At 44.1% G+C, this 19,561-nt stretch overlaps 1 protein-coding gene and 1 long non-coding RNA gene across 9 annotated transcripts in view; one reads left to right on the top strand and one right to left on the bottom strand.

Moving 5' to 3' along the window:
* The window catches only part of LOC120947519 (semaphorin-2A-like), a 273,154-nt gene extending 256,560 nt beyond the window's left edge, over window positions 1-16,594 (top strand). For all 8 annotated transcript variants that reach the window (XM_049607919.1, XM_040362897.2, XM_049607917.1 and 5 more), the window contains 7 exons: window positions 4,862-5,218; window positions 5,746-5,974; window positions 11,173-11,509; window positions 11,578-11,894; window positions 11,970-12,078; window positions 12,553-12,628; window positions 12,714-16,594. In XM_049607919.1, the coding sequence (XP_049463876.1) occupies window positions 4,862-5,218; window positions 5,746-5,974; window positions 11,173-11,509; window positions 11,578-11,894; window positions 11,970-12,078; window positions 12,553-12,621 (1,418 nt within the window). In that variant the 3' untranslated portion in view covers window positions 12,622-12,628; window positions 12,714-16,594. The remainder of the gene's footprint in view (window positions 1-4,861; window positions 5,219-5,745; window positions 5,975-11,172; window positions 11,510-11,577; window positions 11,895-11,969; window positions 12,079-12,552; window positions 12,629-12,713) is intronic.
* Window positions 16,595-18,543: 1,949 nt separating this feature from the next.
* Window positions 18,544-19,331, bottom strand: LOC125906486 (uncharacterized). The gene is made up of 2 exons (XR_007451858.1): window positions 18,805-19,331; window positions 18,544-18,729 (listed from the first exon to the last, which is right to left on the bottom strand). It is a non-coding gene; the product is annotated as an uncharacterized LOC125906486 (long non-coding RNA).
* Between the last annotated feature and the right edge of the window lie 230 nt (window positions 19,332-19,561).

Below are 19,561 nucleotides of genomic sequence, written 5' to 3'. Positions count from 1 at the left end.
CCAATGACTCACTCGTTATGCGGTAGGCTCTTTTTCATACAATTTGTATGAAAAGTGAAATAATTGGTTCCAGGTCTAGAAAAGTGCGGGTATATAGGTGTTGTTACGCCTGGTGACAATTTGGAGAGTAGCTGGATAGACTTTCTTCGAACTGGCTTTGTGTGTTATTAATATGTATTTGCTCAGTTCTTAGAAAGTCTAAAAAATTGCTCGTTATGCGAGATTTTACTCGTTAAGAGGGGTATTCGCAGAGAATTTTGAATGGCGCGTTATGCGAAAAATGTTTGTAAAAGGTACTCGTTATGAGTGGTTCCTCTGTACTTTAAAAACTTGATTCATTTTAGATACTTTCTACATTTACTACTAAAAGTCTGGTATTTGTTCCATCATATCATCACCAATATTGTCTTTGTAACTATGGAAGCACTCCGAAGTCTGCGCTTTTGCTCCCTTTTCATTATTACATAAACTTTCATCTGCAACGCATGGTTTCATTATGAACAATACGTAACAACACACCGCAACGTATGTTAGGATATTAAATTCTTCTCCTTTTATCACACTTCAAATACACATGCCGGCATGGCCATGGTTCCGGAAGGCAGCGTGCTTTCCTTCGGCCCCGGGAAAAGCTCCCTTTCAACTTTCTCTCGTCCCACAGAAGCCACCATTGGCAAACGTCTCGCATGAAGACAATTTTGATCATTCCATCCTACACACCACCGAAAAGCTCCAAGAATGCATGTTGGGTGCGTGCGTTGGGCTTTTCTTTTCATTCTTCACAATCGATGCCAAACGAGAAAGATAATATCCGCTGGGTGAATTGGAACCGTCAAACTTGAGAACGGTTCTAGAGCGTCGCGTACTAAGCGCGCAGCCCAAGCGCAGACAAAAGGGCTGCTGCCGTTGCTGCTGCTACTGCCCAAAAATGTGCTCAGACTACGCCGCACCGTACCGGAATGATACGGTATTTTTCAATTTCAACACACACACACACACGCGTGATCTCGCATATGTTGTGCTCGTGTGCTCTGCCGGAACGATGCCCACACTGCCATACACTGGCGGAAAATGAGCAGAACAACAACCACAGGACCAGCGAATGAACGAACGGCGACTGACGCGGCAATGTCGCACGATCTGCTCCCCATCTGCGTGTCGTGTGTATCGTGCGCGAAGTGTGTCTAATTGTAGCTCTTTATTGCACTCAGACCACGTTAGCCGGTGCCGTGCGCCACTCTTCCCGGGCTTTAACATCGCCAATGCAATGGTTAGTGACACTTCACAAGAGGCCACCGCCGTACGTCTTCCCTCCCCCGGGCGCACGATGTGCCAAAGTAACGCTTCCAAGAGCAGGGGAAGTAATTTTGCTCTTTACCGACACTTTGCCTCTACTTCTCGCTCGGGCAACACGCAAACGTTAGACAGGCAGCTTCCCTCTCTCATTTCGCCATGGCAGGGTGAAATCGTCCTGCACGTGAAGCACAAAAAAGCACCCATCCAACACAAGGCGCCTTTCAAAAGACCCCAAAAGGACGCAAGGACTTTCATGCGAACGGCGGTGGCCCCTCCTTGCCGTTAATAAGAAGGGATGGGAAGGGAGGGTCAGGGAGGTACAGGTACTATGTCGCCGTGATGGTGCTATGCGGTTTCCGTCAAAATGCGCACGTACTCCTCGCCGTTGTCATACGCTCGCGCGCGGTTTGCGTTGCTTCCGTTTCGGTGACGGAATTCCGTGCGCTCTGGTCGGCGGGCTTGTTTTTACTTTTACTTTCCTGCTATTCCAGTCGCCTTGCCTGCTAGTTGATGTTTGGGTGTAATGTGTTTTTCCCATTCCTCGCTACCGTTACAGCGTTACACTCCTGTACTTTGGTGCGGGACACCTTCCGGCAAGTGGAAGGTGTTTAACTAGGAGTTGTATCAGGATGTCGTTTGTTGGTTATGGAAGCGGGAAATTTGAAATTACTTAACGAAATGGTTAATAGTGCAAGAATGTATGCAATGGAAATAATACCTTTTAGCTAAAATGTTTTTAATATTTTAAAATACCCAATAATTTATTTAAACAAACTGCAAAGAAGAATATTTTAAATTAAAGAAACTTTTCAAAAACAGTAGAATTCCCCAACGCTCCAACCAAAACCCAGCTCTTGCTAATTGAACACTTTCGCTCTTGAAATTCATAAACAAGAAACAATTTCCATACAACAACTGCCACTGCCAACTCCCAGCACGACCTTTGTCACGCAGATGTACCAAGTATGTCCCACCACACTTGACATTGCTGCTTGTACTCTCCTTGCAAACTTCCGAACCTGCTGCTATGCGTCAGGTATACGCCTATTGCGACAACCAAACCGCCTCGAATGGCTCTTTTTCGGCAGTCTGCGTTTTTTTTTTCTGGGATTAATTTTAGCCCCATTCCACCATCCATTAAACGCGAACAAAACATAAGGACACATTTTATAGACGCATCTCACGTACGTGTGTACCGCCTTGATGTTTCAACTTTCTCCCGACTTCTTGCGCGAACGGGCGAAGACATTTCTTGCCGTTTAGAGCCTGAAGTGGTACCTCCACCGCACTAGCGAAGGAAACAAAAAATACAAGTGAACCCCAAAACCACTTTTCACCGAAACGCGCCAAATATTCATCCCAAAACACGCGTTCAAACGGCGCGAGAAGTGTACGGGCGGGGCGGTGTGCAACGAAAATCAAACCCAAAAAATGGCTTCCCAACTTTTACCTTGGGACATGACATAAAATAACTATATTTTGGGCCAAACCTTTTTGCACCATTTACTGTGCATGCAGCCGCCGGAGTATGGAGTGTTTTATAACTTTATGGTGGAGTTTGCTGCCCCCCCCCCCCTTTTTTCTGGGGCTCCTCTTTGGCTTTGACTGCAGTATATTGTTTGTTATGGAGCACTCATCGGAATGCGCTCGAGGAATTGAGGGGGAGCCATTTTTTGTTTGGTTGCCGTACGCAGCCTGTTGGAGGAAGAAGTAAAAGGGCAAACTGCTCAATTCAGTTTTCTTCATGAATTTTAATTTTTGTACTCACCTTTTTTTTCTGTTGCTCCCTCCGAGGCTCGTCGTGACCAGCGTCATCGTCACAGTTTCACCACAAGATGTGCCAGCAAAATGTGTGGAGTAATTAGTTGTGGAAATCTTTCCCTACCATTCCCCCTGCCCCTTCCCACCAGACTCCTCCAGTATCGCGTGTGCGCGTCTTTTCAATTAGTTTTCAGTTCGGCAGAGAAAAAAAGCGCAAGAAAATTGCTTTTTCTTCCAACCAAGCAGGACGAAAGTTGGCCTTTTTGGATGCTGCCGAAAATGTGTGTGTGTGTGTGAGAGTGCAAAAGTTTTCTATTTTAGAGGGGTTTGAGAAGCGTTTGGAGGAAAATTAAATGAACTCACTTTTCCACGCTCTCCCCCCTCTCTCTCTCTCTCCTTGCTGCATTTTACACAGCAAACGATCAAGCTCGTGGTGGTCGGAGGTGAAATAGTTTACCTGCCTGTGTTCGGTGGCAGATTGGTCCGACCAGGATTGGTGGCCAGAATGGGCCAATTTAATGGTTTCTTTATTAGCCGGCAAGAGAGAAAAATATCATGTTGAAGAACTTTTTTTTGTGTTGGGAATAAAATCTTCAACCCTAGTTACATTTGCAGCATACTTCATCGTCCATGTCCATTACAGTCCGAGTGTGGGCCCATTTTTAACGACTCAGTGTATCAAATTTTCCACAAGAGAAGGGAATTTCTTTTTTGTGATAGCCACTTGTCTTGTAAAACGGTACTCTCTGCCACTCGGTACATGACCCGGTACAAGCATGGACTACATCAATCATGCACCGAAACGAATGGTCCCATGTCCTAACATTAACCCCAGGAAAGTAGTGTGCAGAGAGTGTAATAATCCGATCAAACAAATCCCTTTTGCTCACCTCCGCCTGCGGAAAAGAAAGCTCCAAAAGAGTATGCAAAAGATGAAATAAAGGATAAGCAAAGTACCACACCCTGTTGTGTATGTCCCTTGTTCGGTAAATTGCGGTACAAGTTTAGTTACAGCATACGAAACAAAAAAAAGCGCTGGGCTAAAAATGACCAAGGGACAACTTTTTTCACGCTTCGTTTTGTTGCCTTCAAAATTCCCAATCACTGGACTTGGAGAATTTGTAGCACACAGCACCCGAACCGATCCAACGAACGTCCGAGATGGAAAACTTCCGTACCTCCGACGTGCTCCGTTTTTTTTTTTGTCTATCTATTTTATCAACTTTGAAATTTACAGTGCAGCGAGTTAAGTTTAGTGAATTCCTCTCCGCTTTCTTTCTCGGTGGCTCGTTTGTTTCTGTTAGTTTTTTATTCTTACTTTTGGAGCAATGTTGCATTTCACAAACGAGCAGTGAAAAGTTTCTCCCATTTTACTTCATTCATTTGCCCATCCGTTCCCCCGATGGCAATAGTTTCTACGTCCGAGCGCGTCTGCTGGCCCACAAACTTTCGCCCAAACACCAAACAACCGTAACGATACAATTTGTTCTTGCTGCAGCGTTCGACTGGCATGGCATGGGGAGGACACACATTCTAGCCCAAAGACTGCTGCAACTGTTTACTAAAGTCCATAAGTTACACACATTCACCATCAAACAGGCCATAGCTTTGAAAAAGCTTCCAACGTTCCAAATGTGCAACGCGGCAAACTCTTGCGCTTCTTTTCGAGTCTCCCAAATTCGACTAGAAACACCGGAAAGCGCCTTACACACCCAAACTGTCCCGCTTATTATGTGTAATTTCTGTACCGATGTATCACACCCATTTTCACCATTTCGCTTCTTACCTTTCCCTCCCTTCGCAGAGCCCAACTTTGTCGGTTCGTTCGACATCGGTGAGCACGTGTACTTCTTCTTCCGCGAGACGGCGGTCGAGTACATCAACTGCGGCAAGGCGGTGTACTCGCGGGTGGCGCGCGTCTGCAAGAAGGACACCGGCGGCAAGAACATCCTCAACCAGAACTGGGCGACGTATCTGAAGGCGCGCATCAACTGCAGCATCTCGGGCGAGTTTCCGTTCTACTTCAACGAGATCCAGGACGTGTACCAGCTGCCGACGGACAAGACCAAGTTCTACGCCACCTTTACGACCAGCACGAACGGGCTGGTCGGTTCGGCCGTCTGCAGCTTCGATATCAATGAAATTCATGGCGCATTCGCTGGTAAGTTGGGCCCAGTTTTAGTGAGAAAGTGTTCGCTCCGACTTCGCTTTAAGTGACGGTGTGACGGTTTGTCAACCTACCCTACCACCTACCTAACTTGTAGGTAATTTCATTCAACTGTCAAGTGCGCCTGTTACAGCAAATCCCTTCTGTCCCACAGTCACACATTCGAGATTGACTAGAAAATGAGTTTCCATCACTCAGCCAGCGGCAATGCCTTTTCTCGTTTCGCGGCAGCATTAGCAACCAACCGATGTGTGACAGCTGTCACATGTCGCGATAAGGACGAGTGTCACGGGATTGTGATTTACTGAATACTGAAATAGAGCCTGCTAGCTACTACCCACACGCGAAATCATTGACGTGGCGCGGAACCATAATCCACATCCACTGACCAAACCGTATCACCGTTCACAGCAACAACAACAAAACCCCCGGACAGGGACAATACCCCAATACTAACACCTTCTAACGCTCTTCGTCCTTTCCTTTTTTTCTCCTCCCGTTTTGTTGCTGATTTCCCACAGGAAAATTCAAGGAGCAGGCCTCGTCCAACTCGGCCTGGCTGCCGGTGCTCAACTCCAAGATACCGGAGCCCCGGCCGGGCACCTGCGTCAACGATACGTCCACCCTGCCCGACTCGGTGCTCAACTTCATCCGGTCCCACCCACTGATGGACAAGGCGGTCAACCACGAGCACAACAATCCGGTCTACTACAAGCGCGATCTCGTCTTCACCAAGCTGGTCGTTGACAAGTGAGTAATCATTCGGGGGGTTTTTTTGTGTGTGTGGCCGCAAACACGCCTCCGGGAAGGAACGGCCTCTTTCATCACCATTGGAATTGGAAACCATCGAACCCTTCAGGGTTAGAACCATTTCAATTTCACGCCAAATTATTTCGCAACAACTCTGGAAGCGTTGTTGTTTTTCCGGGAGCGTAGAGGCGACCGTCACAGCCTAAGCGTTGTAACTGATTACCGATTGCGCAAAACTGCAACCATGGTGAACGGGGACGGGTTCTGTGCGTACCCAAAAACAACCCCGTGGGCGGCTCGAGTCAATCGTGCGCTCTGCGTCCGGATAGACCTGCTGCGAATGCCGCTGTTCCAAACAGACCATTTGGTACCTGTGCAGGATCACGGTTGTGGATCACAAGCTCACCTCAAGCACGCATTCCAATAGGTTTGATGTGATAGGGAACCCTTCCGGTGCCGTTGCTGGCGTGTCGGTGTGCACCAGATGCGCTTTGGGGAATCGGTTTTCGTACGTTGCAAAAGAATGCACAGCATTCCCTACTACCATACATTGAGTGCACATTCTATCGGGTACGACAGAGCACCAATTCGGTTGAAAACAATGGCCCCAACGGGGCGAAAACATAGCACCGACGGCGCATCGGTCACGCCAAATAATGAAATGGAGAAACGTGTTCCCCCTGTCCGCTAGCACACGCACAAACGCACAAACGGATAAGACCCACCCCGGGCGTGTCTGTGGTTAGTGTCCACTGGCTGGGCAGACTGGTGCTTCCTGCGTGGGGCGCTTTCGGTACCTTAATCCTCCTACACAGGAGCAGCATGGCACCTATGTTTGCAGGTGAGGAGTTCACGCCTATCCCGATGAATTGTGAAACCGGGTCACCCGGTGACGTACGATGGTTGAAATGGAACGGTTGCTTGCTAGTGGTGCAGGACGGTTGTGCGTGTTTCGTATGAGCAGAAACAAAATCGCTTTACCGAAATGAAACTACACGAAAACACGGTACCGGGTTTTGGTTGTTGATGCTTTACAACATGAAAAACCACATATAAATAACACAGAAGCACACACACACACACACACACACACACACACACACACATACATTCACAATTGATTGATCCAGTGCCTGGGATGTATCGTCCGAACGTGCAAGCGTTGCCACTTTAAATTCCACTTAATAATTCAACAAAAGCGAACATCGATGCTGGGTGAATGCCCGATGGGCTGAACATGGTTTTCATTTCAAGCTTTGCTCTAGTTGCTGCCAGCACCACAGCTTCCGCTGCGGTTAATCCGCCGCAGGACTCGTCGCTGGACTCGTCGCACCGCCACATTCAAGTGTCGTCCTGCCCGCGTACATACTAATTAACAACGAAAGGCGGGGGGGGGGATAGCTAGCTGTAGCAAAACCCTTTGCCTCGTTCGCTTCGCCATTCGCTCCGAATGTGTGATTGTTGACGTCAAGTAGTTCGAACACAAACCGTCCTCCTGCTGCAAGTGGTGTGCAACATTGGAAACACGGATAATTAGTCGCGCACTAAATCATTATCCACTCGATGGTGCAGCCAGCAGCCAGCACCACTGTGATATGATGTGAAGGTTGTGTGTGCGTGTGTGTGGCCAAAGGTGGGCATACAATCTGATGAAAATTTATCAACGCTGTGTTGCGCTGTGTTTCGTTTTCCCAAGCCTCAACCGAGTGAGATAGAGAGAGAGAGAGAGAGCGTGCGCTCGAACGGAAATGCATCAATTCGCCGCGGTACGAAATTGCCCATTTCCGGGCAATCAATCGGTGTAAGGTGGTGATTAAAATTAAAAAAAATCACTCCGACGTGTTTAAATAGCAGAGCACACACACACACACACACTCAGCGAAGCAAAAAAAAAGTAAAAGAGCGAGCTTTTTTACATTTTTGATGCATTATAGATCACGCACCAATCACACGAATTGTGCTTTTGTAAGGATGTAGCTCGTTTGAATTGAATAACTCAAAACGAAAGCATACACACAGAAAAAGGGGGGGGGACGATTTTTAATGAGCGTAATTTTTGATGCCAGAACACCACAAGTATTTTTGTTGGTCAATTTTTCATATTCAAAGCTTTTCCCAAATATCGGATCTGCGTATCAATTGAAGAGCTTTGAGTGTATGTTTTTTTCCCTTTTGTATATGAATATTTACACACCACTGCTGCAATTTTCGTTTGTTTGTTTGTTTGATATTACGCGGAGGGAAAATGGTGCACACACAAAGTGTGTATGGATTTGCTTCCACCGCTATTTGGGTTTTTTCAACCCATTTTTCTTGCAAAAGAATTCCAAACCGCAGTACAGGTAAAATTATTAATTCGCAACGAAGTTTTTCGGTTCAACAGTTTTTGTTTGTTGATCCCGCATGACTGCGACCTTTTTGCTCAACAAACAAATAAAAAAATGGTGGAGGGAGGGATACAGATGTACACACAGCGAACAAGAAGAAGAAAAACAAAAAGTCTATCTCGCTCTCTCTCTTCCGGAAAACCGATTGCAAGTGCGATCCTTTATTGTTATTATTATTTTAACGCATTTTATGCTTCACCATGAAAGCACGTTGCACAGGTTCGTGTGGGGTTTTAAAAAACTGTAGCAAAACCCACCTGGCGGTGGTTAGGTCGTGTGTGTGTGGGACGGTGGAATTCACTTTGTCGTCCGTCGGGGAGTTGGAAAATATCTAGGGCAAACATACCCACACACACACCGGGACTGGAACTGACAAAGGGTACGACGGGGCGCTCGCCATAAATAATAACCGGGCAAGCTGAGGTAAACTTTTTCGAAACAATTCGCTGCATCGCGGTACCGCGGACCAAAGCAGCGGAATGTGGGGAAACAGAACGCGGTGCCATCGATGCACTTTGCAGCAACCGGGTGCTTTTAATCCACCTAGCCAGGATGGGTCCCCGCTTCGCCACGACGGGAAGATGAGGATATCATGCACATGACCGCGCTCATTATGAATAATTAATTGCAAGCGAAAAAGTTTGCCCCAAGTGGTGGGGAGGGGCATGAATGGGGTGAAGGTTTCTGGCACGGGCCAGGTTGATATGTTAAGCGGAGAGATTTACCCTTTCGACCGAGCGCGGCTGGTTCACTGGCGCGCGCGCGGTAAACCCCAAACAGTTTGGTCACCTGCGTACATCACCGGGAACTTTTTGTACCGGCCGGCAAGCAAATGCTCGGCCATGCCACAGAAACCACAAAGGACACAGGAGCAAGATGGGGTGCAAAAAAAAAAAGAATTTTAATAAATAATAATACGCTGCTCCACATGACCAGCTGCAGACGCATGGTGGGACGGAACGGTGGAATACCAAAACTGTCGATCCATCGGTGTACCGCCGGTAAGCTTTGGTTAATGTTGGGAAATCGGCTCAAACGGGTTGACAACTGGGCGGCCGCCCCGGTTTATGCTGCACATCACATCTCTCCTTTTGTGGGATCTTCCTCCCACAAGGGAATGTTTAAAGTAAATACTTTATTTGTGTTTTTTTTGGTTGGATTAATTAAATGTATAAAGAACGTGATCCTTATTGCGCTATCGGTTATACAAGGTTTTACAATGAAAACGAGAGATGATTCCCAATTCTACTTGTTCCTACATCAGACAGGGTTTCGGACCACTTGGTCACTCACTTGGTGGGTTTTTTTTTTTTTTTTTTTTTTTTTTTTGAGAATAAGAGTAGAATATTGCAAGCGTTCTGTGGAAGTTTGCAATCATATAGTGGAATCTGTTAACCGAATAGGAGAATTGTTTGGGGATATTTACATCAATTTGAGCAGAACACTCAATACACTCAAAAATTCCTGACGTATAACTTCACGTAAATTTGCTGAAATCTAGCTAAAATTATTAAACTAAAATGTTCTTGGCTACTTACACCGGCTTTCACAATCTATTTCAAAGTTCCACATCCTAATAGCACAATTCCCCTGGTTGGTTGACAGATTCTATAGCATGAAGGCAAACTTCCACAGAATGCTTTCAATATTCCCAATCTCAATCCCAATCAGAATCCCAATCGAATCCCAAACGAATCCCAATCCCAATCGCAAAGGAATCTTTTAGGGATTCAAATCCTACAAACGGGATCCGATCGGATCGAATCTTTCTAGAGATTGAATCTTCGAATCTTTCGAATCCTGAATCTCCAAACACTAATCTGTACCTCAACATCCTAGCTACCTGCCAGCTTTCCCTCAAAACTTCAAATAGTTTACATTTTTCTGTTTAACCTAATACAAATATATGTTCACTGGCTATGTAATCAAAGCTTAGAATGGCATTTGAAATCTTTTGCTAACAAACTTAATGCAAATGCAGCACCATCGCTACGCAACACTTCAATTAGAGGACATTCTTTCACATCAAATTAAGTTGCAAATCACTAACTAGTCAAAGTAAAAGCATCATTTACGCCCAAGCCACAAATTGAGACTAACCACATGGGTGCACTTCATCACAAGCGCACTAATTCGAAATCTGTGACCACACCCCATCATCATTGCCACCACCATCGATTGATATTGCTGACGTATTTTACAACCCTGATACCAGCAGCAAATAACGAACGGGAAGGATGGTGGTATTTTCCAACCGATTCCGGGAATGTCCCTGTGGTGAAATTAATCAGCAAAACCACCAATATCCCTGCTGTTTGAAGCATTTGCGTGTGTGTGCGTTGCCTTCCAATTGCCCCATTCCCATTTGAATCGAAAGCAATTTTGAGGTTTTGTGTGTTGGTTTTGAAATACAATTCACCGCCGCTGAATAATGCTTCACGAAACGCTGTGAGGTTAATGAGGGTTTAACAACAACAACAACAGCATAAAAAGCTCACCTTCACTTAATGGAGCGATCAATCGGGGTCGTGCTGCCCCGGACAGACGGATGGTACGCCCGAGGCGGTAATTGAGTGGCACTATTAACCTGTTGTTGTATGCTTGTATGTTAATACCCGGAAGCTAATGTGTATTTACTTTGCAATAACCAGCACCAGTACGTGACCTTTCCTGCAGTGGCCGCGTGTTAACGATGTGATTAGTCATCGTTTTCGTGTGAACTCTATTCACATCAATTCCTAAACAATAATCCCATTGCTAATCCCCCCCTCTTGCTCTCTCTCTGTCTCTCGTTGTTGTGTTTGTTTGCAGGATTAAAATTGAAATTCTCAGCCAAGAGTACACGGTGTTCTACATTGGCACCAATGCTGGCCGTATCTACAAGATCGTGCAGTATCTGCGCAACGGTGAATCCAAGTCGAAGCTGTTGGACATTTTCGAGATTGCCCAGAACGAAGCGATCCAGGTGATGGAGCTAAGCCAGAAGCGTAAATCGCTGTACGTCGCGACCGACTACCGGATCAAGCAGATCGATCTGGCGATGTGTAACCGGCGGTACGATAACTGTTTCCGCTGCGTGAAGGATCCGTACTGCGGCTGGGACAAGGATACGAGCACGTGCAAACCGTACGAACCGGGCCTGCTGCAGGTAATGTGCGAAGGGAACGGGTATGGGAATTTCGGAAGGAGAGTCTTATATTTATGTTCCCATTCCAGGACGTTGGCAATGAGACGTACGACATCTGTGACACGAGTGTGCTGAAGAAGAAAATCATCGTCACCTACGGGCAGAGTGTGCATCTCGGGTGCTTCGTAAAGATTCCGGAAATACTGAAGGACCAAACCGTCACGTGGTACCACCATTCGAAGGAGAAGGGCCGCTACGAGATCAAGTACAATCCGACCAAGTACATCGAGACGACCGAGCGGGGTTTGGTGGTGATTTCGGTCAACGAAGCGGACGGTGGGCGGTACGATTGTCATCTCGGAGGATCGCTGCTGTGCAGCTACAACATCACAGTCGATGCGCACCGGTAAGTGTAGTGTGTTGCTACGTGGTTGCAAAGAGTTTCATTCTCTTCTAACCACCATTACAACTTCAATTCCAGATGCACACCGCCGAACAAAACGAACGATTACCAGAAAATCTACTCGGACTGGTGTCACGAGTTCGAGAAGTACAAATCGGCCATGAAAACTTGGGAGAAAAAGCAAGCAGTAAGTATCGTGTCGTCGTAGCTCTTTGTGGCTGGTTTTACGAGGCTGAGTGTATCACATGGCCACTTTGCGCAGTGGGAGGGATTGTATTCTTCCTCTGCAATTCCCATGTAAAGTAATGATGATGGAAGTTTATGTGTATGTGTTTGCGCAGGAAACAAAAATGCCATCGGGAACCGTTTCCCGGTTGATAGCTGACGACCGTTCTCTTGTGATCTATTTTATGTGATGTTAGCTTTTATGCCATTATCACTAGAGGGATATTTTTTCTTGTTTTTTTTACGATCACTTTACTGAGAATTGGTTTCAAACGAAGTATCGTTTGATGTTACTATTGCATGTTTATTCGCTTTAAATGGCGCTTTGTTTGAACATGCATATTTATTGTACAAGATTCATTGAAACAGATCACACAAGCTCAGAAACATTCTTGAAACCTTCCTAACCTTTTTACTTCCATTTCTACCCTTTCAGCAATGTTCCCGGCAGAACTACAGCAATCAACATCCTAACGACGTATTCGCACGAACTCCCAACGTCTGATCTTAAGGTACATACCGACTTTAACGCAATGAGAACAAACAATCCTTCAACACTCACCCATCTGTACCTTTTTCCGCCTTCCAATTTTACAGGCGTTCTGCGTGTAGTAAAGATCTGCTCCGAATCGCGCGAGCACCTGCTCGTGTGTTGGACAACCGATAATACTCTTTACGCGCTACTCCAGGCGAGCGCACCAAAACCACAACCAGAAGAACTGATCTAGTAGTGTAAAGTATTAAAAAAAGGAGTAATAATTTTTTTTAGAGCATGCACTATACCGACGGCACACATATGCGAGGAATGGAAACAAAAAGCAAAGCAGAACTCAACAAAATTGAAACAAAAAACCAACCGACTCCCCAGGGCACAGAAACAGGCGGCGTCCGTTTGTGGCGCCACTGTGTGTGCCGTACTCCGAATTCGGCGCGACGATCGGTGGCAATATGTATTACGAGGCAAATCGGAAGCAACCGTACCGATCTTATCATTTATTTTATTTTGAATTACTTACTTTTTGGACCGACGAACACTAATAACTAATCGAATAGCGGAAGCTTATTTTTATATAATTGTTGGAATAAGTTTAGTTTCTAAGTTAGTGACACAATGAAGCTGTAGAGCGTTAGTGAGTGAGGGCACGTGCGCGCGTGCACCGTTTATGGCGGGGCAGTATGTGAGAATTTGTCTGTGAAGCGAACGTTGGAATGAAGAAGTTGGTAAGATAAGAATGTGTTAAAGAAAAGCCCAGTGTGCAAACACTGCAGAATGTTTTACAATACTCAGCACACAGCAAACAGTGTCAGTAAACAGGCGTAGAGCGTCCTCAACAAGCTGCAAGTTGTGTTGGATAGACGATCTAGGGTAACGTTTTACTTTGCAAACCGTGACAGCGATCAGTAACAAACACACGAACCGCTCAAACGCCGATCAAAGTTCAACCTCACCTCAAGCAATGTGAAGCAATCTGACGATGGTTCGGTGAAGCCGCCAATATCAATGTCCTGAGCGTGAACAAGGGCTTGTTTTACTTAAGGCAACTTGGTTGTTTGCATTTGTATAGTGAGGTAATGTCTTTCTGGTTTTGTTCTGACCTTTTTCAAGATCTATGAAACGCTGCCTGCAGAGGTTGCTTGCAACCTCCGTTTGCAGCTATAGATCGTATACAAGCAATAAGTATGACCAGTTGGCAGGGGAAGCAAGCAAAGGCGCAGAACCGTCTTAACTCTTGCCATTAGCAATCCATCCACTGGCTGGGATGGATAAAATAAGGGGGGAATAGTAGTATCTCCTAAACGTTGCGTTTCTATTCGTCGCTGCCATTCAGTAGTATTATCCGCATCAAGTGACAGTTTTGAATACTTTTCGTTCCGTTTTTGGGTGTTAACCAATTTACTGAACCATTATTTTCAACACCTAGACATAAGAAAGCTGCTGTAACACAGAAACATCACCGAAGATGACGGTTGCGCATCTTGCATGTAAAGTTGATTTTAACCACTTAATCGCGCGTTCCCAGCGTTTTTTTTTCTCCACGACATTGCAGAAACTTATACGTGGGATTGTGTGAAGTATATCGGCCCCGCAATCCACACTACGAATAACATACGTCGAGCTTTTCTAATTAATCTAAAAACATAAAAAGTGTAATGAACGGAAGGTAATAGCAGACACATTCACAGCCAAACACAGAAAGAGAACAAAATTCAGAAGAATACAAGTTGTGCAGTGCAGTGAGAGTCAGTTTTACGTTCTTGTAGCCCTTACTCGTTGCATATCGCACTGCTGCTGCAGCTGCTGGAACTGAAAGATGAATACTGATTGACCATTTAAAGAGCCAGCCGCCTGGGACGACGAAAGGGAGACGCCCATCTGTAAATACGTCCAAAAGCATTGTCCTTTTCCATGTGCATCGTTTTCAAATTACGTTTTGTCAAAACTGTTTTTCATCTTTGACATCAAATCATGTAATTTCCTCAATATTTTTTACATTTTTTTTAAACCTCATTTTTTCCAGTGAAAAAAAAGAAAGATATCATTTTGTAAGAAAGTTGAGGAATGTGTCTGTTTCTCAGTTTATGGAGAACTGTGATAGTAAAAGGAGAGGTTCATCATTCTTAGCTTTTCTGATGGTTTGTTCAGTTCACCACCACCCTCCCTAATAACATTTTCACGTACAACGAGTAGTAAAATTGAAGGAAAAAGTTTATCATAAGCAGCAACAGCAGAAATATCATTCTCCCCTCCCATCATCCCAAAGCAATTGTCTCAACATTTAGCCCGCGAAACACTTGCAATCAGTTCCGTGCCGACCCTCTCCCAGTAGAATGCTTGCTAACCAACTGAAAACAGTAATTATTCACACACTATCGCTTAACATAAAACAAAACAAACAAAAAACATATATAGTGACCACCACGACTGCACGGTGTGGTGTGGTCCATGTCCAATGCCATATGTAAAAATAGCAATCAGCAAAACAGCTTACGGAAGCGATTCTGTCCAATTTATATACATACATATAAATATGTAGCCGAATTCCGTTTGTTTTAAAACAAAACTGCATAGCTACAAAATGGAAGAGACACTTACACACACACACACTCAGCATAAAACAAGAACGAATGGGGATAAAACATGCTCCAACACAACACAACTACTAATCATAAGAAGATAACATTTAAAAAAAGAAAACAAAGCTGCTAAAACATTAACATAAAAAACAAACAACAGAATAACAAAACAGAAAAAAAACCCACAATAGCTAATCAGGAGTAGTTTAAGCAAATGGGAATGGGTAAAGAAAGATGACAAAAGCCGAACACAAAACGAAACAAACAAACAAACAAAACACCCAAAACATGGTGAGTAAATGGTGCAGTGTTTTAGTTGCCATGTCTTTTGTTTGGAACGAAATCTCTGTAAAAAGTGTCATCGAAGCCTTCCGAGACTCCTTACGAAGGACGCAAACTCGACACATCATACTCCCGGCAAGATGTAGCTGTGTACAAAACTAAACCTCTTTCATTAGCAACACTAGACTAGAGTGATGTGGTATGTTTGTGTGCGAGTGTGTGTAATAGTTTGATTTGAAGGTAGTGAAACAGTAAAAACTGCAATAAGAAGAGTGTAAGCGCGCCGAGGCCGGTTTGAGTAAGAGTAGACACAGGAACACAAGAAAATGTTTGAGCCGTCTGGGAAAAGCAATGTAGAAAGTGGAACAATTTAGCAAACAGAAGAAAAAGAAAAGGGAAATTCTCTAGAAATCATTTAAAAAAAAAACATGCAACCGGAAGTACGAAAGCAGATAACAATCATTCGAAAATGGGGCGACAACAGAACGCAAAACACTATGCGTAAAGCAGAGACGTCGAACAAGACGCAAACGGACATTAGAGGCAAACGTGGCAGATTCGGCTAGGGCGGACGGTAGTAAATTGTATAAAAACAACAAGTCTGGCATTGGAACTGGGACAAAGTGTATGGAAAAAAGAGAAGAAAATATGGCAGTGTCTGGATGGGGACGAGCAATAGAAAACACACACTATATCAAAACTCGAACAAATGACGCGAGCACATAGTGAGTTGGTTGGGTTTAAGGTGAATTACATCAATTGGGAAAGGATGCATAATACTTAGCGTTTACAGTACCATAGCTCAACAAAACAATACAAAAAGCAGCCCGCTGCATTGATGCAGCGAGTGCAGAAAACAAAACTGAAATCAGATTTCCGATCCAATTTGCAAATTTGCAGTAGAAAAGTGTATGTGTGGTGTGAGGGGTAATGAGTAAATAAAGCAAAACATAAACATAAACACACACACACACACATGCAAAACCCATGAGTGAAACAAACAGAAAGAATTCGTGATCGATGCTTCATTAAACAAAAAAAAAAAACAAGAATTATAAGCCAGCTGTGTACAGATCTACTAAGTTTCAAAATGAATGATGCCCAACTCCTAAACGCACGAACGCAACTACGTCAGCACGTTGCCAGCTTAAAAAAAACTGACCATCCAGTGCTTAGCAATCAGGCGCTACGTATTACAACCCAGTTATCATTACATACAGATCATTAGAATGGCATCGACTTTCGGTGGATTTATTGAATGTCCTAGGCGAATGCGCAGCACGGAACGGTACAGCAATGGTTCGGGGATCGAATTATTGCTTTCTCCAAGATAACACATAAGATAAGATAGCACACGCAAACACATTTTAAAAATCTGCTCTTTTACCGCAACCCTGCAATCAGCATCATACGGTAAATGAGGGGAAGATAAAACGATGAGCAAGAAAGAGAAAAAATCCCAGCAAATTCACAGACAAGAAGAGGAAAAAAACACACACACATACTCACAGACGCGCGCGCGTAAAGGCAAAAAAGGATGTTTTTGCGGAAAAAACATTAGTAAATAAACAATTGATAAATTGATTAAGAAAACGAACGGCTAAAACTGCGATGGAATGCGATACTATCCGAAGTTTTTTTCTTTGTAGATTTGATGCAACATAAATGTTTTTGTTAAGTAGTATAGAGTAGTGTAGTAGAGTAGACGGTTGTACTATTCTGATTGATTGATCATCTCTTGTATTTATTTCGTTCATAGAAATCTATGCTAACACACCAGTATCAATACTTGATTATTAGTGAAGTCAGTGATTTGTGTTCCTTTTCTACACATTTGAATTGAATTTCACAAAGTATGATCTTATTGGAAGTTGGAATTTATTGATCTAAGTTCCTATCTTCCAAAATATATAAAAGCTCTAAGCTTAAGGTCATTTGAAATTTAAGAATTCTAATTGTAAGTTTAATCCAGTTCTAAGTTTATTGATAGTGAATTGAATACGAAGTACATTTTTCCTCATTTGTTTTACCTAGTACGGTACGAATCTATATCTATCTATAAATATTAACGAATCTTATTCAAAGATTTGGCATTTCTCTTTTACACTTTGCTGTTTAAGTAAACCGTTTATATGAATTAAATTGTTAAGTAACTTTCGCGCACATTTACGGACAGATTTTTCGAGCAGTGAAATATTTCACCATTAGTGAGCACAGCCTGCTTTTCACCTAAAGCCACCCCTGAAAAGCTCACCGTAACCGGTTGAGCTTTATATGCGGGTGATGCAACAACGCTGCCTCCCCCTTCGTACCGTTCCGTCCGGGACCGAACGGCGCATGGTCACAGTGCACGCCACCATTGAACAGCTTATCGTGCATTTTGTTTTGATTCCCGCCATTCGCATCATCGTACGAATCACGCGCGCGTCTCTGTCAACTGTTTCCCTGTTTGCTCTTTCCCCATTTTCCTACTCTCTTGCTCTCATTTTCTCTCACTCTCGCTCAGTTTGAAGAGCGCTCTTTATGTTGGGGAAGTTACTTCGCTCTTTTTGTACGTTAAAACGCCTCTCGGCTTGATTCTCGCAGTCGTGGGATTGCTGCGCACCATCAATCTCGTCTGGTACTCTGCGGAGAGCAGTTGCGGATCAAAACATGCCATTCAACAAAAAACGCAGCATGCGTGTCAGCAGGGGAGTGAATGAAGATGGGGGTTGCATGACGGTTTCAGTGCTGCTTCCCTGCGCACTGTCATTGTTTTTCTTTTCTCTCTTGATATCTCGTTCGCTCACAGAAATGCTTTGGTAGGGGCTCGTCACGCGTTGCGACCTAGACCAGGGGTTAACAGATGAGAGCAATATTGTTCTTCATTTTTGAAGACTATTTTGAAGACCGACATACACTCTTAAAAAATTTTGACGAATCTCGGTTAATTTTTGCCGAGATCTGCACAACTGAGATCTCGGCAAAGATCTCGGTTAAATTTTTGTTGCCGATATCTCGGTTAATGTCATTTTGTTTTGACGTTTATGTTTAACCGAGATTTTCGGTTAGAGCAAATCGAAATTTCGGCTAAATATAAAAACATTTTATTTTTATTTTAGTGATTTTATTTGCGTATCAAATGGGTTTTTTTGATGTGATGGAAAGCGTTGGGACAGGCGCCGATTCAACCGCCGGATGGGGCACAGCGTTTGGATGTGGTACCGGTACAGGAAAATGAGCCGGACAAGGAGCGGGCACTGGGACAGGCACGGTTCTGTAAAGCGGGCAGAGTGAAACAAGTCTGAGTGAACCCTTTTTAGATTTCTTGTGATCGAGTGTTGATACTTACCTCGTGTAGGTGACCGGAAATGAATCCTGGAAGTCTGAACGGTTGAACCAACCGGATTAGCTTCCACATCTGATTCTTAAATAGGGACTGCTCCGAGCGACGCTCTGAAGAGCACCGGTTGCGTGCGCTGATGGAGTTTCCTAGCCCCAACCCCGCTCCATACCTGTGCTCGATCGCACGCTACTGATTCTCGTTTTTTTCACGCTGAGAGACTCATTTTCACTTTTTTTACATTTTTTATTTTACATCACAACATCACTCCGACAGGTTTTCGTTTCATTAGCACGAGATTAACAGAATGGTGAATGACAGATAGAATACCGAGCCTCGGCTAATCCAAGTAGTAAAGCTGAAATCTCGGTTATTTTGACGGATTAGCTCGGTGACAGCAGTGTTAACGTATGTGTTCAGCATGTTGTGTTGCCGAGTTTCGGTTCAAATTTTTATTTAACTGATATTTCAGTTTTAAATGGTACTGATTTTCAGCTACTAGGTTTTTTCAACTGACATATCAGCAAGAATCGAAAGAGCCGACCGATTTCGGCAGTTTTTTTAACCGAGCTCGTGAAATATTTTTAAGTGTGTAACAAGAAGTTATATGGATATTTTGTTTGTAAGAGGAATACTTATCTGAAGCTAGCACACAATTAGACATACAAACGGTCATGATCTTTTTTTATAGATAATATACCGTGATTTTTTTTATATTTCTTACTAAAGCAACAATTTTTGAGTGTCTGGATTCAATGCTAATTTA

Source organism: Anopheles coluzzii, chromosome 2 (assembly GCF_943734685.1).
Source record: "Anopheles coluzzii chromosome 2, AcolN3, whole genome shotgun sequence".
In the NCBI taxonomy this organism is placed as follows: Eukaryota; Metazoa; Arthropoda; class Insecta; order Diptera; family Culicidae; genus Anopheles; species Anopheles coluzzii.
Note: the sequence above shows the minus strand (reverse complement) of the source record. Positions and strands in the feature narration are given on the sequence as shown.